This window comes from Physeter macrocephalus, chromosome 14, assembly GCF_002837175.3.
Source record: "Physeter macrocephalus isolate SW-GA chromosome 14, ASM283717v5, whole genome shotgun sequence".
In the NCBI taxonomy this organism is placed as follows: domain Eukaryota; kingdom Metazoa; phylum Chordata; class Mammalia; order Artiodactyla; family Physeteridae; genus Physeter; species Physeter macrocephalus.
In genome coordinates this window covers 11,330,585-11,353,265 of record NC_041227.1, presented here as the reverse complement: position 1 = coordinate 11,353,265, position 22,681 = coordinate 11,330,585, and the positions used below count along the sequence as shown (strand labels likewise).

Below are 22,681 nucleotides of genomic sequence, written 5' to 3'. Positions count from 1 at the left end.
GTTTAGGTTGACCAAAAACACAAAGCAAGACAAAACAAAAAAACTTTCCCACTGGGAAAACCAGGGTTTGCTGTGTATTTAGATCAGAGTATAATTGGGGCTCGTACTGTATTTTACCACGTGGAGAAGGGTCTAGAACTGCTCTGTCCAGGAAGGAAGCCACAAGCCACATGTGCTTACTGAGTACGTGAAATGTGGCCGCCTGGAACTGAGACGTGCTATCAGTAAAAAGTACACCCCAGATTTCAAGTCTTAGCATGAGAAACAAAATGTAAAATATCGCAAGAATTTTTATATCAATTACATGCTGAAATGCTAATATCTTAGACATACTGGGTTAAAGAAAAAATATAATATTTTTTATATTTTATAAAATTGATTTATATTTTATAAAATTGATTTCGCCTCTGCCTTTTCTTTTAATGCGTCTACTAGAAAATTTAAAATTACATATATGACTGGCATTCTATTTCGACAGGATAGCACTGTTCTAGCAGGATAACACCAAATTGATAACAAGGGTTACCTTGGTGATAGATGTAGAGGGAGTGTGGTCAAAAGAGAATTTGCCTTCTCTGTAATATTTGATTTTTTTTTTTCACAAGAGGCAGAGGAGCCAAGTTAACAGCCCAAACTCTGGAGCAGAGTGCCTGACCTTGAACAAGGCCCCTCACCTCTGAACACCTCAGTTTTCTTACCTATAAATTGAGGTAAGAGTACTCATCACATAGGGTTATACAGGGATTGAAAGCATTAACATATAAAGTCCAAAGAGGGATGCCTAGCACAGGCCTAATAAACATTAGTTATATTATTAAACAAAGCTTAATGAATGTTAGTAAATTATTACTCCAAGGAGAATGTATTCATGTATTATTTCTATAAGTAAGAAAGAATAATAAATTGTGAGATAACAAACACCCAGTTTGCAGCCATAGACCCAGGTTGAAATCCCAGCTCAGCCCCTTCCTAGAAGGATGATCTTGGGCGAATCACTTTGTATCTCTGAGTCTCAGTTCCCCATCTGTAAAATGGAGGCAACCTGGCTCACAGGATCATTAGGAGGACTCAAAAAGATCACACACAGAACACACTCTGTACTGGCAGGGGTTTGGTAAGTTGTACTTGCTACATTCCTGCCATTTTTATAAGGTATTATTCATTAGCCCCAGTGTAATGACTCAACGCTGCGAATCAGAACTGGCCGGCTCATGTGACTGGTAACTTGGTCAGAGGCAGGAGAAACAGGTTTGATGTCAGACCTCCCATGCTGTGTGGGCTTGGCTGAGGCCCTGTCCATCTCTGGGCCTCAGTCTCTCCATTTGTAAAGCGAGAGGCCTAGGCATGGAAACCACCTCTGACCACTGGAGACCTGAGGGTACAGTTCAGAGAGGCCCCCAGCAGAGGCATGGCTTTTTTTAAAAGTCTTGTGTTTTACCTTTAAAATGCATTTGATTTTTGCATTAGACCCTGTGATTCTTTAATATAAGAATGCTTTTTTCCCCCCAAACAATATTTAAATAAATAATAGTAATCCAGTGAAATGATTATTCCAGAAAGAAGCAGTATGCTTAGCTTGGGGCTCTATTTAACTCCCTACTGCCCCCCAACTCCCTCCTGTATGAGAAGCACCAGACTCAGTGGTCTATGGGTCTCCAAAAGGGTCCATTTTCTTTTAAAATGTTTATATTTCTAAAAGCAGAGGAGGAATAATGCATGCAAATGTTAAATAACAACAACAACAATAATAATAAAAGAAAGAAAGAAAGTCTAAGAGTTCAAATGGGCGTAAGATTCTCTACATCCCATCTCAGCTTTCCCAGAGGCAAAAATCTATAAACGTTCCCACATTTAAACACAAACGCACCCCCCCATACCCTCTGTTCTGCACCTTTTTCATAACAGTAGATTTCATCCTATAGCAGTATATCCCATTACCTTCTACAGTTGCATAGTTTTCCTTTGTGTGAAAGTATAATTTATTTCATCAGCTACTATGGGGGACATTTAGGTTGTTTGTAGGGTTTGCTAAAGCAAGTGACATGCTAATGAATATCTGTGGATCCGTAGACACATGCAAGCACTTCTGTGGGGTAATTCCAAGAAGTGGAAGTACAGGATCAAAGGAATGTGTACTTTGTATGTTGATAGGTTCTACCAAATCACTCTTCGGACTTCCCTTGTGGTCCAGTGGTTAAGACCTCGTCTTCTAATGCGGGGGGGGTGCGGTTTCGATCCCTGGTCAGGGAGCTAAGATCCCACATGCCTTGCGGCCAAAAAATCAAAACATAAAACAGAAGCAATATTGCAAGAAATTCAATAAAGACTTTAAAAATGGTTCACATCAAAAAAAAAAAAACAACACAAAAAAACCCCAAATCACTCTTCGAAAGAAGTTGCATAGCCTCACATGCCCACAACCAGGTCTGAGGGCCGTTCTGCACCTCAGCCTCCAGTCCCTAGCTGAGAAACCTTCCCCAACATCGCCACCTGCTGCCCACACTGGGAAATGCAGCCTTCCCATACCCAGCCCAGAGCTGCTCCCAGAAAAACAGGGAGAGTTCCCCTCTGCATCTACCCAGACTCCCCTGGAGCATCTGTATGGAGGAAACGGCAACAGAGAAACTACTCTTTCCTGGAGAAGCAGTCCATGCCGGCACGTGTCAGTGCTTTATGCACTAGATTTTGCAATCAGACAGACCAAGTTTCCATTTTGCTGGCTCTGCCACCTACCAGTTGTGTGTCTATGACAAGTGACTTCACCTCTCTGAGCCTCAGTTTCTTTACCTGCAAAATGAATTTAATAATACCAACTTTCCAGCACTGATGGCAGGATTCAATAAGATAAGGAGTTGTCTCTAAAAAGACATTAAGAGTCATGAACAGGCAACTCACAAAGAGGAAAAGCAAATGGCTGGTAACACTAAAAGATGTTTCATCACAGTAGTCAGGGAAATGCCCATAAAGCCAGATGCCCTTTTTTGCCCATCAGATTGGCAAGGGTTTAAACACTGATAACTGCATATTGACAAGGTGGTGGGAAAATGCAAATTAAAGCTACCCACCTCTGTCCATTAGATTGGCAAACAAATGGAAAGACTGAAAAAATCTGGTGGGGAATGAGCAGACTCCTTTCCTTTGGGTAGGTGTATGAATTGCTCCATGGTTTTGGAAATGATGTGGCAACAGCTAATAAAAATTTTAATGTGCATGCCCTTTGACCCAGCAAACCCACTTCCAGGAAACTGTTAGAGAGAAATAAAATCACCAGATGGTAGAAGAGATACAAGTACAAGGAAATACTATAACAGTAACACACACGAAAAAGGAAACAATTATAAATATCCATTGGAGGGGGATGGCTGCCTAAATATTGACCTGCAAGAGCCAGAAAGATGTCTGGATTTTTTATGTTGAGTTTTACATCCCTCTACTTTGCTATATTCATTTCTGCTTGAGTTAGTTTTATCATAGATTTTCTGGGGTTTTCTGGGTATAGCATCAGATTACCTGCAAATAGGGATACTTTTATTTCTTCTTTACTCATTCTTATATTGGTAATTGATTTCTCTTATCTAAGTGCATTGGTTAATGCCTCTAGAAGATGTGTGTATTGACAAGGGAGACTGTTTATTGTTAGGTTAAAAAAATAAGTTGCAGTTAATAGATATAAATCCTTTCTATAAATACACACAGTGGCACTTTAGATACATATATTTGTCTCCATTTTCAAAACAGAGTATCCCTACAAAACACTGTGAAGGGATACATCAGCATGTTAACGTTGGTTTCCATAGGAAGCTGAGCTTGGAAGACTGAGTATTATTACTTTTTACTGTCTACATCTACCACAAGAATATGTTTCTTTTTTTTTTTTTTTTCTGCGGTATGCGGGCCTCCCACTTCTGTGGCCTCTCCCATTGCGGAGCACAGGCTCCGGACGCGCAGGCTCAGCGGCCATGGCTCACGGGCCCAGCCGCTCCGCGGCATGTGGGATCCTCCCAGACCGGGGCACGAACCCGCGTCCCTTGCAACGGCAGGCGGACTGTCAACCACTGCACCACCAGGGAAGCCCTCTTTTTTAATTTAAACAATCTAATGTGTTAAAGTTTGATTTTTAAAAATTTATAAATAAATGAAATGGGGTCATGAGCTGTTGTGAGCACTGAATGAGACAATGTTTAACCTGGTATCTGGCACAAAGAAAATGCTCAACAAGTAGTGTTTTTTCTTTATCACCTCAGCCAATCCTAACAGCCACCTTCTAGGAAGATCCCACTGTTCTTTCCATTTTACAGATGGGATCACTGAGGCACACAGAGATTACATAAGAGCCAGTAAACCACCTCAAGCCACCTGAGCCCAGAGTCTGTCTCGACCACTACCTTCAACTGCTCCTCCGGAGAAAAGACCTAGGGCAAAAAGAAGTTGAGTAGAGACTTCCCTGGTGGTGCAGTAGTTAAGAATCCGCCTGCCAATGCAGGGGACACGGGTTCAAGCCCTGGTCCGGGAAGACCCCACATGCCGCAGAGCAACTAAGTCCATGCGCCATAACTACTGAGCCTGCGCTCTGCAGCCCGCAAGCCACAACTACTAAGCCCACGAGCCACAACTACTGAAGCCCGTACACCTAGAGCCCGTGCTCTGCAACAAGAGAAGCCACCGCAGTGAGAAGCCCGTGATAACTACTGAGCCTGCGCTCTGCAGCCCACAAGCCACAACTACTAAGCCCACGAGCCACAACTACTGAAGCCCGTACACCTAGAGCCCGTGCTCTGCAACAAGAGAAGCCACCGCAGTGAGAAGCCCGTGCACCCCAACGAAGAGTAGCTCCCACTTGTTGCAACTAGAGAAAGCCTGTGCGCAGCAACAAAGACCCAACGCAGCCAAAAATTTTAAAATTAATTAACTAATTAAAAAAAAAAAAAAAAAAGAAGTTAAGTAACTTGCCCCAAATCACCAGCAAGGAAGCTTCGTTGACCCAACGCAGCCAAAAATTTTAAAATTAATTAACTAATTAAAAAAAAAAAAAAAAGAAGTTAAGTAACTTGCCCCAAATCACCAGCAAGGAAGCAGCACAGTAGGGATCTGAATTCAGGTCCTGTTGCAAGTATCTGAGACCAGGACACACAGTATTTCTCAACCTTCCTACAGCACCTGTCATACATGCAGTGTCCCAGCCTCACTGGAGATTCAGATTCAAATGGACCATGATGGGGCTTGGTGACTTGTCTTATTAACAAGGACCCCAGAGGATTCTTCTCACTGGGGAAGTCTGAGACACAGTGGCCAGGGGAGAATGCAGTCCAGTGGCTCCTATGGCCCTGGCACTCTGAATCCAGCAGGAAGCTCTTTACCAATACTGAGTCCACAGAAATGAATGATGTGGGTTTTTACAAACCGATGTGGAAAGTTCTAGATGTGGAGTTCAGTGAAAATGCTAAGTAGCAGAACAATGCCTCTCCAGTGTGCTATGTCGATGTTATAAAAGCACAGGGCTGATAACTAAGAGAAACGAAGGCATGTGTGCTCAGAAAGACATGCTCAAGAATGTTCGTAACAAGCTAACCAAACCAGAAACCAGAAACCACCAAGATGTCCATCAACCAGGAATGGATAACAAATTGTGGTTATTACGCTAATGAAATACTTTACAGCAACGAAAAAGAACAAACTATAGATACATTCAACCTGCATGAATCTTACACACGTGAAGCTGAGTGAAAGACATCAGACATGAAAGGGCACATGTTGTATGATTCGTTTTAAAGGAAGTGTAAGAACAGGTAAAACTAAGCTGAGGTGAAAGAAATCCATATAGTGGCTAACTCTGGGGGGTGGATACTGACTGGGAAAGGGCATAAAAGGTTTAGATTTACCTCTAAGCTGTGCATTTAGGACATGTGTGCTTTTCTGTATATAAACTATACCTCAGTAAAAAAAAGAAATAAAAAACCTTAAAAATAGAAAAAAAATGACACAACTCTGTGTGTGTGTGTGTGTGTGTGTGTGTGTGTGTGTGTGTGTGTTTAGAGAGAATTCTGCAGGATATACTCCAAGCTGGTAATAATGGTCACCTCTGTGGAGGGGAGGGGGAGTGGTGGGATGGGATGGGGAGAAGTTGGAGAATTCTTTTATTGTTCCCTCTAAATTATTCTATATGGCTTGAATTTCTTATAATCAGCATAAACTACTGGTAAAAAATTCTAGAGAAAATTAAATCTTAAAACTAGAAAAGGAGCATACACATACACACACACACACACACACACACACACTCGAGGTCCCCAGGCCCCACTCTAGATGTGCTGTATCAGAATCTCCACCAGGGGGGCTTCCCTGGTGGCGCAGTGGTTGAGAGTCCGCCTGCCGATGCAGGGGACGCGGGTTCGTGCCCCGGTCCGGGAAGATCCCACATGCCGCGGAGCAGCTGGGCCCGTGAGCCATGGCCGCTGAGCCTGCGCGTCCGGGGCCTGTGCTCCGCAATGGGAGAGGCCACAACAAAAAAGAATTTCCACCAGGAACTGCAGCTCTAGTCCCAGCCCTGCCTCCCCACCACTCTGCTCTTGCATACCCCAGTGACGGGGATCTCACTACGTTCAAGGGCATTAGAATGTCTTTCCTCCTATGTTATCTATGATCCTCCCTCTCTGGGTCCCTCCACTAGCCCCACCACCCACCAGGGCCCCCATGGTGCTTACCCACTGACAGGGAGCCACGTGCCAGTTTGGGAAGCAGCAGGTCAAGCTGGCGGAAGGTGTGGAAGACGTCGGCTGAGTGGATGCGGTCCTGGGCCTGGCTCTCCTGGGTGTGTGGCGGTGCCTCGACACCGTACAGAGTCAGGTAGCCGGCTCTGGGGGCGGCAAACAGCTGGTCAGGGGGTTGTCTTTGGATACTCCCGGCCGAACCCTCCCAGGGCTGCCTACACGTTTTCTTCATTTGTACACCTGAGGAGCACCTAATTTTCCTACCATATGTCAGGGACCTCTCTGGGCCACAGAGTCAGCAGAGAAGAAAACAGACAAAAGCCTCACACCCTCATGGAGCCAACACTCTAATGAGGGAGACAGACAGACAGAGAAACGAGTGGACGAGTCATAGGTCAGCTGGGCCTCAGAGGGAGGGACAAAGAGGGAGGGGGTGGGGAGGGGCTCTCGGTGAAGGATGAGAAGGAGCCAGCATGGGAAGAGCAGAGGGCGGGGCCTGAAGCACAGGGAAGAGCCAACCTCCTGCAGCAGGAACGCAAGAAGGAAGCAGCGTGTGGAGGAGCTGCCGGGAGGCTGGTGAGCAGAGCAGAGTGAGGGGTGGCCAACGGGGCGAGATGGGGGCACCGATCAGGAAGGGAGGCTCCTGCCCCTGGAGATGGAGTCAGGGTGGGCTCCCTGGAGGAGGCAGGTCTGAGCTGAGACCTGCAGGATAAGCAGGGGAAAGGGGTTCGGGCAGGGGGCACGGTCCCCGCAAAGGTCCAGAGCCAAGGGAGCAACCACAGCCAGGTCAGGGCGCTGCCAGGTACTGCTGGCCCAGGTGCTGGGCTGGAGAGTGAGGGGCCGGGGCAGAGCATCCTGGGAGTCTGCAGGGCCAGTTACACAGGGCAGGCAGGGGGCTGGGTGTCAAGGGTGAGAAGATTGGCCTTGACCCAAAGAGCCCTGAGGGGTCTGAGCAGGAGAGGGACAGGGCCTGGTGGGGGGTATGGAGAGAGGATGAGACACAGGAGCAAATGCGAGCCCTCGTGTGCACGCACACACACAACACACACACACTCAAAACACACACACACACACACACACACACACACACACACACACACCACCCACAGGAATGCTCTCAGAGGAAATGTTTTCACCACCAGCCACTTTTTTTTTTTTTTTTTTGCGTTACGCGGGCCTCTCACTGCTGTGGCCTCTCCCGTTGCAGAGCACAGGCTCCGGACGCGCAGGCCCAGCGGCCATGGCCCACGGGCCCAGCCGCTCCGCGGCACGTGGGATCCTCCCAGACCGGGGCACGAACCCGCGTCCCCTGCATCGGCAGGCGGACTCTCAACCGCTGCGCCGCCAGGGAAGCCCCACCAGCCACTTTTTAATGCTCCAGGAGCCCGGCCCCACTGGCCTCAGTCCTGGGAGGAAAACCACAGGTTTTCACTTTTTCCACGTGGTGAGAGGGGCCAGGACTTCTGCAGAGACACCATGAAGCCCTGATCCAGCCCCCCTCAGCTCCTACTGGTCCCTGGATCTTCCAGGACGGGGATTTTCCGGAGAAGGTGAGGAAAGAAGCAGGAATGAGGGAGGATGGGGCTGAGAAAGGCCTGTCTGGTCCCCACTTTGTCCCTCATTCACAGTGTAGACACACAGTAGGTCTTCAATAAATGTTCTATCAATGGATGAATGGATGGATGGGAGGGAGGACGAGTGGCTGGATGAATGGATGGGTGGTTGGGAAGGAGGGAGGGAGAGTGGGTGGATGGATGCACGGATAGTTAGAACTTAATCCTGAGAACACTGATCTTGGAAGAAAATATGGGGTCCCTGTGATTCTGAGCTCAGTTATCCAAGCTACTGTCCCACCTTTTCCCTGCATCCTACTCACCTTCCCCTCATCCAGTTTTGGCCTCCACGCCCCCCAGAGATGGTGAGTTCAAGACCTGCCCATCCCACTGGACTAAAAGAAAGCAATCCTTCCTTCAGAACAGCTGAAGCGAGCTACCTATAGAGTCTAACCCGTCGGCCCTACTGATGCCTCTGCATCAGCCCAGAAGGAATTCCCTCCTCCTTTTCCTCCAAACGTGTAAGCCCCTGGATCCCTCTTCTTCAGATGAATGTCCTCAGTCTCCTTATGGCAGAAGCTGTAAAGGTGCAGCCCACAATCTAGATTCAGTCCAGAAACGTGTTTTGTTTGGTTAATAGAGTTTTCCTAAAAACAAACCGAATGCATATTTAAACATCTGGGGAAATTCATGCAAAATCTGGATTTCTCCCTCCATCTCATTTTGAAAAAGGAGAAAGTCTGACCACTGGGAGCCTGCAGTTCTGCCTGGCAGCCCTGGGCAGGAGTGGAGTCACGGCCACCCCTCTTAGACAGGAACAAGCTGGCAGGGTCAGACGGTCCTCCCCAGGCCCTGCGGTCTCTGTGACACTGCAGTTAAACACCTGTCACCATTTGTCATCCTACTTGCACTGGTTTTTTTCTTAAAGCAGAAAACTAGTTCCTTAGATAAAATTTCTACCAAAAATAGGCAATGAAAAATAACCCCTCCCCCAAAGAAAAGAAAACCAGGAAGACCATGAGGTTTCACACTGTGGACATAAAGGCCCTTCCTATGGCACCTCCACATCAAAATAACACCTAGCACAGCTGAAGACGGGCAATAAATAATTACACGACCTAGAAATACACACATGACCTACAGGTGGCGCTAGGAGCCATAAAGAAAAAGCTGGAATGGGCAGGGTAATGAGAGGGCCATCATAGTAAATGGGGTGGCAGGAAAGACCTCCCTGAGCAGGTGACCCTTGAGATGAGACTTGAATGAAGTGAGGCGGGAGCCATACCGACATATAGGGAAGAGCATTCTTGGGCAAGGGAGCAGACACTGCAAAGGCCTTGTGTGGGGAGCATGCCTGGCCTGTTCAAGGGGCAGCAAGGAGGCTGGTGAGATGATACCAGCGGAATCAGAGTTAGAACTCTGGATGTGACTGAGTGAGGCAGGGGCCCACACAGGACAGGTTGGAAACTCAAGGTCTCGGGCTACGTGAACACACACCTCTGTAACCAGTGCGACTGTCATCCAACTTGCCCACTGTCTTTCTATTTCAGGGGCTGCAGGTGGCGATGAAAAGGCCCAAGGAGGCAGGAGCTGCAGCCCAGGGCTCAGGCCCTGAAGACACAGGGATCCATTTACATTTGCCCTCCTGCACTGTGCCTGCTGTTACCATGAGCCTAAACGGACCCAGCTGCCACCACGTGACCCCCACCTCCCCCAGTGCCTCAGCTTCTTCTCTGACTTCTTTGCTCGCACAAGGATACGGGATGGCAAGAGCTAGGAGGCCTGGGAGTGCCCTGCTGTGAACTTGCTGGGTGGTTTTAGCTGCCCCTCTCTGGACCTCAGTCTCCACACCATATGGTGACAGGGTAGACCACACCTGCATCACCCAGACCAATCACAGCCCTTGATGGTATCTGCACCACTCCAGGGTGAAATGAGAAAAAGGGGACACACCAAGGGTCGTGCTTGAGAGTGTAGGCTCTGCAGCCAGCCCTGCCAGGACCCCAACCATGGGACTCTGGGCAAATGACTTAGACTCTCCAGGCCTTAGTTATCTCATCTGTCAAATGGGGTTTGTAAAGTACCCGCTTCACAGAGGTGTTGTGAGGATTAAATGTATTAGCGCACACTGAGCCTACAAGAACACACACAGGTCATAAATATTCCTGTGTGCCCATACGTGTCAGCAAATGCCTGTCCTTTATCCTCAAACTGTGTTGCTGTAATTTTTTGGAGCGGTTGAAATGTCTCCCTTTTATGAGATGCTGGTCATTAGGGGTGCCACCAAAAACTACTGGCTCTCTTTCCCTCACTGCCTGTGGCCATGTTCCTCCATCCCCGCCACCAAGCAGTCAAATCCACCAGCAGGTCCCACAGACCCCATCCCCCAAAGCTACCCGAATTCCCACCATCGCCCCTGGTCCAGGCCACCATTCTGTCTCACCTGGGCAACTACAACAGCCTCCTAACAGGTCCCCCTGCCTCCCTTTCATTGCCACCCACCCGAACTATGGTCTAGTCTCCATCTGGCATCCAAAGAGAGCTTTTAAAACTCTAAGTCCGGGCTTCCCTGGTGGCACAGTGGTTGAAAATCTGCCTGCCGATGCAGGGGACACGGGTTCGAGCCCTGGTCTGGGAAGATCCCACATGACGCAGAGCAACTAGGCCCATGAGCCACAACTACTGAGCCTGCGAGTCTGGAGCCTTTGCTCCGCAACAAGAGAGGCCGCGATAGTGAGAGGCCCGCACACCGCGATGAAGAGTGGCCCCCACTTGCCGCAACTAGAGAAAGCCCTCGCACAGAAACGAAGACCCAACACAGCCAAAAATAAATAGATAAATAAATAAATAAATAAATAATAAAAATAAAGGAATTCCCTTAAAAAAAACCAAAACCTCTAAGTCCAATGGTGCCATGCCCCTGCTTAAACCCCCAATGTCACTCATCTCACTTAGAATAAATTCCAAAGCCTTCCATGGCCTTGAGGCTCTGTGAGACCGGGTTTCTGCCAGTTTCTCTGACCTCATCCCCCCCGCCCCACCTCCTTGGCTCATTAGGCCGGAGCCACACTGGCCCTCTTGCCAAGCATCTGGGTGACCAGCAAGGCCCCTTTTCTGGCCTGTGTATCCTTTACAGCTCATAGGCTGAGTCAGGCGACCACTCGGAGTCCCAGATACAAAATGTCTCCTTGCAGCCTTTGCTTTGGAGCATCCCAAACTGCTTCCCCATCCACAAAGTCCTCCTGGTTCCCTTGGCCACTATCAATGCCTGGTCCAGAGTGCTGGGCTCACCTGAGCAGGAAGCTGTAGGAGAATTCGAGGAGTCCCATCTCATGCCAGCCGCTGCCTGCTTCCGTGGTGTCACCCAGCAGGACAGTGTGGAGGTTGGTATACATGGCTTCCGTGAGCGCCTGGAGCTCTTTGTGGAGGAGAGTCCTGGGGCAAGGAACCAAGGTGTGAGAGTGTAGCTTCCAAAAATATATATATATGCACACAGGCACCTCCTTGGCCAAACCTCAGAGCCCCAGGGCTCCAGTGCCTCGGTGGCAATGAGGGCTTTTGGAAGATTGGCTTAAACAAAATATTATTATTTCTATCATCATCCACAATGACGATAGTTACTATTTATTTTGCCAAGCACAATGATCTTTTGACAGCCCTAGGGATAACAGTTACTATTATGATACCCATTTTACAGATGGAGAGACTCAGGGACAGAGAGGAAAGTGACTTGCCAAGGTCACCCAGCCAGTAAGTGATACAGCTGGGACTGAAACCCTGATCTGCCCAACTCCAGAGTCTGAACTTTTAAACATGATAGTCATCCCCTCTCGGGGCACACGAGCTTGGATAAGGAACCCACAGACTTGCAGAAGAGAGAGAACTAAGAAACCAGCCCTTTCTCCTTGAGATCCAAAGTTAGGGAGACCTGTTTGGATAAAGTGTCCTGGACCAAGGATTGCTAATAAACATGAGTCCAAGTGAATGCTCCATGAGGAATAAGGGAATCTGGCTGGTGATCTGGTCTCATCCTGTGTACCTGGGAGTCTGAGGAGAGGACCAGCTCTGGGAGAGCATGTGGCTGAAGCCAGAAGCCCCTCTGTACTGAGCCTCCACAACACAGTCAATATTGAGCCTTGACTGAATGTATGATTAGAAGCCAGGAAAGATGGGATCTTCTATCTAAGTTTAAGGCCCCTCTACACTGCACAAGGATCTAAACCATAAAGGACCCCACAGCATCAAGCGACGCGTCCATGGGGTGGTGCAGAGCCGATGTTCAACAGCGACACCTTGTGGCAGCAACGAGACCAGTGCTAGTGTGCCCATCAGGTGCTCTGGCTCTCTGTCGCCACCTGCTGTTTGGACACAGGATGGACCCCTTTAGACTGAATAAGCCCTGGGTTCTTGGATAATTCACGACCGGAAAGCTTTCAGAGGGGTTCCGTGAACTTCCAGGTAATAAAAGCTTTGGGATGTTTCACCGTTGGAAAAACAACAGACACGACCCATGTGAGATAATGTGTGTGAAGGGCTTAACATAGCGCTTGGCACATTTTAAGTGCTTAATACATGGGAGCTGACACAGTGATCAACCCTGCTCCGGCTGTTCCCTTGACTCCACTCCAAGCACTCGTCTTTGACAGAGACAGTAGCCCCCAATAGATGTGGCAGCCATGCCCAGAAGACCTCATGCCAGCTTTTGAGAAATGCCCAGAAACTCTCGGGGGTAGACACTGGAGGAAACTGGGATCCTCCCTGGGTAGGGGGGTAGGATGCAGTGAACTGTGGACTCTTGTTGCTAATGCGACCCCTAGAATAGCAAGACCCAGGACACACAGGCTCAGGAATACTAGCAGCTGTCCCAAAGCCAAGGTCAGACTGAGCATTGCCTCTCATCCATGTTCACCTCCTGATGCTGGCCTTTCCTCAGCTTTAGCAGTCCTGCAAAACCCAGCCTTCTAGATGCTTTTCCTGACTCCAGGAGGTGAGTCTTCCTGGAGAGAGATCACTAAAGATGACCACCAGACCGTGTGCACTCTTTAGGGGAGGATGCAGAGTCTTACTTCCTCAGTATCTCGGTGGGAGGAGAATGGGCTGTGGAGTCTGCAGACCTGGGTTCAAATCCCAGCTCTGACACTTACTAGCAGTAGACCTTGGGTAAGTCACTTCACTTCTCTGAGCCTCTGTTTCCTCATCTGTAAAATATGGATAAAAATACCTACCTCTGAAGCTGTTGCACAGATATGAACACATGCCTATCAAACACCTGGCATTTGGCAGGTGTTGGCAGGTGTCTTCAGAGGAAGGTTGGTGTCATTCTGCACTCCTGCATCTAGGATGGTGACCAGTGTATGAATGAATACAGGGTAAACGCCCTCACAGGTCCTTCTGTTGATGTAAGTATTACTTATGTTTCAGGACCTGCACCACTTCCTAGCTGTGTGACCTCAGGCAAGTCACTTCTCTTCTCTGAGCCCCGTGTCCTCATCTGTAAAATGAGGCTGCAAGTTACCCTCCCGCATTGCTGTGAAGACTCACGAGATCATGCATGATGCCTGGCACAGAGTATGGACTCAAAAACATTAATCACCCCACCACCTCCCTTTATGTGACAGATGTGGAAACAGAGGCTCGGTGCGGGGGGGTGGTTTGCCCAAAGTCACAAAGCTAGGCAGTGGGAAAGCTGGGATTTGAATCTAGGTCTAGCTGACCCCAACCCTGGTCTCCTTCTACTAAAAATCAGAGCTGACTCTTGGGAAGTAAAGAGTTCTTCTTCAGCCCAATTCTCTAGGGTTGTTTCTTGTTTTGTCTTTGTTTGTTTTCACAAAATGAAATGTCTTTACTGGACATCTGTTGTGGAAACAAGCTCAGCTCACACAGGACTTGAACTACACGGGTAGAAGCCAATCGCCCACCCTGGCCCACCCATGGGTACCATCTGCAGCCACTCACGGTTTCATCTTGGACTTTTCATCACTGGGGCTGTAATGCGGAAGCTGCACGTCGAAAATCCTCTCCATGAGGAAGACGGCGTAGGCGTGGAAGTCCAGCCTGGTGCGAGGCTCCCACACCACCATGTCATAGGAGTGTGGGTCCAGGAGGACAGTGACATACCTGCCCCCCACCAGCACCTGCGAAGTTGGCAGGGATGGAGTGAGGAGTACGACTATGAACAACAGCAGTTCTCAGAGGTCGACTTACCCCGTGCCAGGCAGTGGCCCCACCAGGTACTTAACAGACAATGTCCCCTCATCTACCTCTCACAACCACCCTGTGAGGCAGGGACCATCATTCACCCATTTATAGTTTTAATGTGATAAGGCGTATAACGTGCCCAAGATCACACAGCTGAGAAGTGGCAAAGCTGAGAATGGATTCGGCACTTTTTCTGAACCAAAGGTTATGCTCTTAACCACCTCACTTTTAAGCATCTTCCATGGTTATCTTGGTTAATGTCATATCTCCAGCAGCCAGGAGAGAGCCTGCCCACAGAAGCAGCGGATGGATGTGTGCGCATCATAGGTGGGTGGATGGATGGATGTACAGATGGATGGATGGGAGGATGTCGGTGGATAAATGGATATATTATAGGTGTGGGTGGGTGGATGGATGGATGAGTGGATAAATGGATGGAAGAAAGGAAGGAAGGATGGATGGATGTTGTTGGATAAATGCTAGTGGATGTGAAAGCAAAACCTTCTTTGGGAGGCTGAGCTCTGTATGTAACATGCTGCTCAAGACGGGAAGGGAACAGCACTGGAGAGCTGTAATCCTGCAGTCAACAAAGCTAAGGGCATCTTCCCCTGTGGAGGGGGTCACACAACTCTAACCACCCACTGCCTCAGCCCTGTTTTCAAAATGTGGTCTGTAAGTCATGTTAATCAAACTCTCTTATAAGATACAAGCCAATAGCCAAGAAAAATGCTATTGGATGGATGGTTAGATGGGTGGATAAATGGAAGGATAGATCACTGAATGTATGTTGGATGGAAAGATGGATGGATGGGCAGCTAGAGGTTGCTTGCAAACTAAATGTATGAATGAATGTTGGGCACATGGATGGCAGGATGCTAAGTGGATACTGGGTAAACAGACTGAAGGGTGAATGTTGGATTCACTTCTAACTTCCAAGTTAGAAGGAGACGTGGAAGGTGGATGGATGAGTGACGGTTGTTTAGATGTTGAAGTGGTGGATGGAGAGAGATATAAACAGATGTATACAGAGTGGACAGACATTGGATATTGAAAGGATAGACAATCAAATGCTGGGTGGTGGTGGCAGATGGATGGAAACATGGGCAGATAAGCAGAAGAATGGAAGTTGGTGGAAATTGAACGTATGGTTGAAAGTTGGATGGATACTACGTCCATGAGTGGAAGAATGCTGGATAAATTGGGTAGACAGGTAGAGGAATGGGTGATGGATAAGTGGATGGACAGACAGATTTTGGATAGATATTTAGAAAGATGGATGAATGAGTGGATAGATGGAGGTTGATGGAAATGGGATATATGAATGAATATTGGATGGATATTAAGACGGAAGAAGGCTGCTTAGATACTGGGCAGTTAGGCAGAAGGACAGATGTTAGATGGATGGGTGGATGTGGGACAGATGGAAGTTGAATGAATGGGTAGAGGTCGGTTAGATGAACACACCAAGTATTGGATAATATTAAATGACTGCATAGCTGCATGTTGGGAAGATGCTAGAGGGATAATGAAGGGATGAATGTTAGATAAATGTTGGATGTACAGTTGGATAGGCATATAGACAGTTGGCTGGACCACTGGATGGTCAGTGTATGGATGGGTATTGAAGAAATCAGTGAAAACCAGGTTTAATAAGCCCAGCTTCTCATCCCTTTCCCTCCCAAGAGGCAAAAGAGGCACTTACAGTAAAGATATCACCATGCTTCTCCTTCATCCTAGTGAGGAAGCTGGCAGCATCTTTTCCAAACTCCAAAGCATAGCCCAACCAGGGGATACTGCCCAGGTCTAGGGGAGGCTCGCCAGGTCGCCTGCAGAAGCCACAGCACTTATCACCATTTGATAAAGCAGGGAAGAGGATAAAGAGTGTGGGGCATGGCGTGAGATTTTCAGTGGAGAGGAAGGCTTCCCTGAGGAGACATTTGACCAGACCTGAAGGCAGTGAGGGAGGGAGCCACATGGATATCTAAAAGAAGAGCTTCCAAGGAGAGGGAACAAGTGCAAAGGCCCCTCATGCCTGGTGTGTTCAAAGAACAGTGAGGAGGCCAGAGTGGCTGGATGTGGGAACAAGACGTATACAGTAGAAGGTGAGGCCGGAACAGTAACAGGGGCCAGACCATGCAGGGCCTTGTAGGCAGCTCTGAGGACTTCAGCTTTTGTTCTGAGTGAGGTGGGAGCCATCGGAGTCTGAAGCAGAAGAGGGACAGGATTTGGCTTTGGTTTTTACAAGAGGCTTTTGGCTGCTGAGTAGGGAACAGACCACAGGGGGCTGAGAGCAGAAGCTGGGGTACCAGTTGATGTTGGTACATACTGGGGGGGTCCAGTTAAGGTGGTCATCTCTCTGCAGGTAGGAGAACCTTCCAGAACCCGGTAGTATTAGGATACAGAGTTTTCTGTTTGAGCCAGCATGGACCAGGGTCCTGGTCATCTCACACCTCCTCTCATGCCCACCGACAAAGGGTAAGGCTGGAGAGCATGGCTGGATGGCAGGAGGTGGTAGAAGAACTGCCCTATCGCTGATCCCTGACTGCCTCTCTCCAGCTCAGAATCTGAGGTATCTCAGGAGGCCAGAGGCCATGCCTGTGGCCTGTGGGGATGCCCCAGGGGTACAGGTAGCTCAGCCAGGGGGTAGGAAGGTTGTGTGTGATATTCAAGGTCAAAGTCTCATCTGTGAGAGCAGAGGAACGCCTCTGAGGATATAGTAACATATCTATAGCTCACTGCGGTGGTGGGGATTCTAAGATGATTACAGTGACCTACAACTGAGGGAGGGAGATGGTACAGTTGGCTTTGAGAAAGGATGATTCCTCTTAGTGGGCCTGACCTAATCAGGTGAGGACAGGGCTTACAAGGGGCAGGGATCTTCCTGGCAAAAGAGACTGAGATTTGGCATAAGGGAGATTCTTTGCTGCTGCCTTTGAAGATGGAAGGGGCCACATGGCAAGGAATGCATGGGGCCTCTAGGGGCTATGAGTGGACCTTGGTTGACAGCAAGCAAGGAAATGGGGACCTCAGTCCCACAACCGCAAGGAGCTGAATTCAGCCAGATTCTTCCCTGGAGGTTCCTGATAGGAAGGCAGCCTGGCCAACACCTTAATTTCTGCCTTGTAAGACTCTGGACAGAGAACACAGACACACTGTACTGGACTTCTGATCTACTGAAGTGTGAGCTAATAAATGGGTGTTGTTTTAAGCTCCCAACCATATGGTAATTTGTTACACAGCAAGAGATAACTAATACACTCAAACTGACATTGCCCTTGCACTGGGCCCTGCCCTTGGCCAAGCATTTGATATATGGATGTCTCATCTCATCCTCCCCAACCACCCTCTGAGGGAGGGGCTATTAGCTAAAGAGAGCTATGTTATGATCACAAAATGGGCCTCACAATATTACATTCACACCTTCACCAAATATTAACTATGAAGCAAGCATCGTCCTGGGTGCTGGAGATACAGGAGTGAACAGGGAAGATGAGGTGGAGGGCCCTGACCTCACGGGGCTTACATACTAATAAGGGGAGACAGACAAAAACAAAGGAGCAATATCATTTCAGAGAGCGAGAAGTGTGATGAAGAAAATAAAGGAGATAAAATGTGACAATGAAAAGACAAATAACCCAATTTAACAATGCACAAAAGAATCTGAATGGACAGTTCTCCAAGGAAGATATACAAATGGCCAGTAGGCACATGAAAAGATTCTCAACATCATTAGTCATTGGGGAAATGAAAATCAAAATGACAAGCAGGGCTTCCCTGGTGGCGCAGTGGTTGGGAGTCCGCCTGCCGATGCAGGGGACATGGGTTCGTGCCCCAGTCCGGGAGGATCCCACATGCCGCGGAGCGGCTGGGCCCGTGAGCCATGGCCGCTGAGCCTGCGCGTCCGGAGCCTGTGCTCCGCAAAGGGGGAGGCCACAACAGTGAGACCCGCGTACCGCAAAAAAAAAAAAAAAAAAAAAAAAAAAAAAGACAAGCAGTACCACTTCAAATCCACTAACATGGCCATAATGTTAAAAAAAAATGAAAATAAGTGCTGGGAAGACTGTGGAGAGATGGGAATACTCATGTATTTCTGGTGGGAATGTACAATGGTGCAGCTGCTTTGGAAACTAGTCTCGCAGTTTCTTGAAAGATTAGGAGTGACTATATGACCCAGCAATATACCCCAAAGAATTGCAAACATAAGTTCATACATAAACTTATACACTATTGTTCATAGTATCATTAATCATGATAGCCTCAAAGTGGAACCAAATGTCCACTGACAGATGAATGTATAAACACAATGTGGTGTATTCATACTGTGGAACATTATTCAGTCATGAAAAGGAGTGGAGTATTGATTCACGCTACAACTTGGAAGCACCTCAAAACCACCATGCTGAGTAAAAGAAGCCAGACACAGAAGGCCACATAGGGTATGATTCTATTTCTATGAATGTCCAGAAAAGGCAAATCAGTGGAGACAGAAAGTAGATTCGTGGTTTCCAGGGTCTGAGGGGAGGGTGGAATGGAGAGTGACCGCTCACGGGTACCAGGTTTCTTTCTGGCGTGATGAATATATTCCAGAGTTAGATAGTGGTGATGCGTGCACAGCCCTGTGGCTATACTAAAACTCACTGAATTGTATATTTTAAAAGGGTGTTTTCTAGTATGTGAAATACATCTCATTAAAGAAAAAAGGAAGAAGGGTGATACGAGATAGTCGGGAGGCGCTAGTTTAGAGAAGATGGTCAGGGAGGGCCTCTCCAAGGAGGTGCCATGTGAGCAGAGACTGGAAGGAAGAGCGGGGAGAAGAACCTTACAGGCAGAGGGAACAGCAAGTGCAAAGGCCCTGGGGTAAGAGTGCACTTGGTGATGTTCTCAAGACAGCAGGAGCCGCTGTGGCGGGAATGGAGGATGTAGGGGTGAAAGACTGGAAATGACCTGGGGACCAAGAGGGCCAGTGGCCGAGGACAGAGTCTGGCTTTTATTAGAAGTGTGGTGGGGACCCTCTGGAGGGTTTGAAGTAGGATTTAGGAAGTGATGTGATTGTGCTTTTAAAAGGTTGCAGGAGGGAATTCCTTGGCGGTCCAGTGGTTAGGACTCCACGCTTCCACTGCAGGAGGCACAGGTTCAATCCCTGGTCAGGGAACTAAGATACCACAGGCTGCACGGTGCAGCCAAAAAACTAAATAAAGGTTGCAAGAGCGAGAGGCAGGAGGGAGATGTGTCAGGAGACTAAAGCAATAACGGTGGGAGTGGAGGCTGTGATCCCCCAGGAGCCAGGCCTAGCATCCGACTCGTCCACTTCCAGGTCGGGGGTTTTTGTGCCATCCCCAGAAGTCCAGGGGGGACCACCTTCCCTTCACCCTTCTTCCCCTGCCTGTCTACCTTCTTCCACCACGGCCTCCTGCCTCCTCAGTCTGACTGTCCCCCAACATAACCCAAAGTGGGGAACAGGTGGTGGACAGAGAGACTGGCTAGATTTGAGGGCCAGAGTTTGGGAACTATGGAAGCTGAACCCGAGGTGAGGGTTGAGGGCATCAGGAAGTGCCTCCCCCCACCCACTTCCTCCTCTCGCCCCACTCCCACCCTGCCTCTGAGCCCATCATTGAGGAGATTTGCAAAGGTGCAGCTCGGGGATTCTAAGGGGGTGCTGGGGACGTGCCAAGACCCCTCCTTTCCCCTCGCCTCTCTGTGAGCCAGCTTCTCCTGAAGGCTCCGTTTAAAGGCTGGCACAGCACAGGGCTGGAGGAGCCCAGTGTGCACCAATCCTCTCCCAGTCCAGGTCTGAGCCCAGAGACAGGACACAGGAGAGGCGATTTTTGCACAAGAGGCAGGAGGGCGGGATGGCTGTTATGAGCCTGACTTCAGCACCACACTTCCTGGCTTTAAACCCCAGGCATGCTTCTTGCTGGCCGCGACTTTGCTCCCCTACGCCTGTTTCCTCACCTGTAAGAGAGGAGTGACGACACTCCAGACTACACTGGGCTGTGATGAAGATGAAGCGGGCTATAAAACAGTGCCTGGCACCTGGCAACCGGGGCAGCTGGGGTGGGTCTGAGAAGCAGGACCAGTATGACTCCCGGGTGCCATTTCTTGAGCGACGGCTATACGCCAGGTGCAAAGGTTTCCTTGCTTGGTAATAATGGCTGATACTTGATGAGCCCTGACTGTGTTATCCTTTGAGGAAGGAAGCATTGTATTTCTATCAAGCCCATTTTACAGCAGATGAAACTGAGGCACAGAAGGGGCTGAGCCACTTGTCCGAGGGCCCACCGTGGAGGGTCTGGGTTGCAGGTGAGGAAACTGAGACACAGAGAGGTTTCAGCGACCTTCCCAAACGCAGGGCCTGAGATTTTCCCCTAAGACATCTTTTGGGGTGTGGGTGGGGCTTCCTTTCCCTGCCTTTGACTCTGGCTGGCACCAGAGCTCCCCAGCGAGCCTGGTGTTATTTCTGGCAGCATTCATCTCTCCCCTGAAAAGTTCCAAGGAGGTGCGGACAAAGGCAGGAAGCTGGGAGCCAAGGCGTCTGATTCCTGATGTGCCAGAGGCTCCTTCAGCCTCCGGGCCCTGAATCCAACTCAGGCCCAGGTCACATTCCAGGGTGACTCAGCCAGAGGCCAGCGGGGGCGAAGGAGGCTCTATTTTGGGGTCTGCGGTCTCTAGCCTCCCTCATGGACACTCTCACTGTTCTGAGGCACTGCCAGGCCCTGGGGGGCAGGGATGCAGGGCGTGACCCTCTCATCCCCAGCTCCTGCCCACAGGGCTGATCGCTGCCTTCCCTTCCTGGTTCAGACACCAAGGCATCTTTTCTGATTCTGCCCTGGAGCTTTGATTCCCATCACGTGGGTTCCTCAAAAACCTGCCCATTCTTTGCTCACAGAGCCCACCGCCAATCCCATCATCTGTCCTGTCTCTCTCCCGCTCGAACCTTTGAGAAAATCAGGGACAAAGTCATGCATGGATATCAACCACCTTTGTGTCCCTTGAAGTACCACACCCTCTCTGGACAGAAGTTCCATGAAGGCAGACACTTCGTGTAGACCCAGCACTTAGAACAGTGCCTGGGACACAGTAGACGCTTAATAAATATGTCTCAGATGAACGAATCATGCACACAGGTGCTGCTCAATGAGCAGCACCTGCCTCCCAGACTCATAAGAAGGTTAAGGGAGCTAATTCAGGTCAAGAGCCTGACACACAGTCTGCATTCTGGTTTGCCCAGAGCGGAGGCTGCTCATTTAGCTGTGCAGTGTTGGTAGACTGCCCAACCTCTCTGTCCAGTAGTTTCAGCTCAATTCAGGCCCTCAAGGAGGATTTAATGGAGGAGCAGAGGGGCTGGTTGCTGCCCAGCTGGGTTGGAACAACCTGAGCCTGTTTAAACTGTTTAACCCATTCTCTCCCCAGGACTCATCCGCAGGCTGTCTGCCACTAACCAAGGGTCTCCCTAATCCTCTTCTGCTCTTCCCTCCCATTGCCTGCCATGGTGTAGAAAAAGCACGTGGCCGCCTTGCTCTAGGTTCTGTTTTCCTGTTTTCGTAATAGACACAGATTCATAGAATTGTTCCTCAGCATAATAAAAGAAACAGTAGAGCAGGTATAGCGACAAATACAACAGCTGCATGTTGGAGAGGCCATAGGGAGTGGTGGAGACTGTGGCAAGGTTTAGAGCAGGTTCTACAACTGAGTCCCAGGCAAGTGTTGCTAGACCTTCCAATTTTTCAGCAGAAGCTGGAAATCTGGGGGTTTGTGTGTGTACTCCCCCAATGTTCCCCCCTTGTACTGTGTGGTCCACATCAGACCCACCTGGGGCTGAATCCAGTCATGGACTACCATTTGTTGACCTCCGGTTAGCGCATGTTAGAATGAGACAGATTTATTTTTGCCTAGTAGTTCCGTATCCTGCAAGGGCTCAGAATGACCCTTGTGCCTCTAGGAACCCTCATCTGATGCCACTGTGCCACCCAAAAAAGGGTCTCCCACCCAGGAGACTTCTTCCAATGCTCCCTGGAGCAGCCACACAAGCCCAAAGAGGAAGACAGATGCATTCAGCCTGGTGTAGTGGCTGGGGCATGAGACCAGCCGCGTGAGGTAGCTCAGAGCCCAGATGGAAAAACTAAGTCCCGGAAAGCAGGAAGGATGTTTCTGATACTCACACGGCAGATAATTAGCCCCAGTGGGCACAGCAGTCAGACTCCTAAGTCCCAACCCAAGGCCTCC

The 22,681-nt window shown here is 49.0% G+C and overlaps 1 protein-coding gene across 1 annotated transcript in view; it reads right to left on the bottom strand.

The window, feature by feature from the left end:
• PTGIS (prostaglandin I2 synthase) overlaps positions 1 to 18,175 on the bottom strand; it is a 37,273-nt gene extending 19,098 nt beyond the window's left edge. The window contains 6 exon segments of the mRNA XM_007100298.4: positions 6,702 to 6,853; positions 11,552 to 11,695; positions 14,216 to 14,394; positions 16,161 to 16,334; positions 16,337 to 16,403; positions 16,405 to 18,175. Coding sequence (XP_007100360.2) covers positions 6,702 to 6,853; positions 11,552 to 11,695; positions 14,216 to 14,394; positions 16,161 to 16,334; positions 16,337 to 16,403; positions 16,405 to 16,433 — 745 coding nt within the window. The 5' untranslated portion in view covers positions 16,434 to 18,175.
• Positions 18,176 to 22,681: the final 4,506 nt, after the last annotated feature.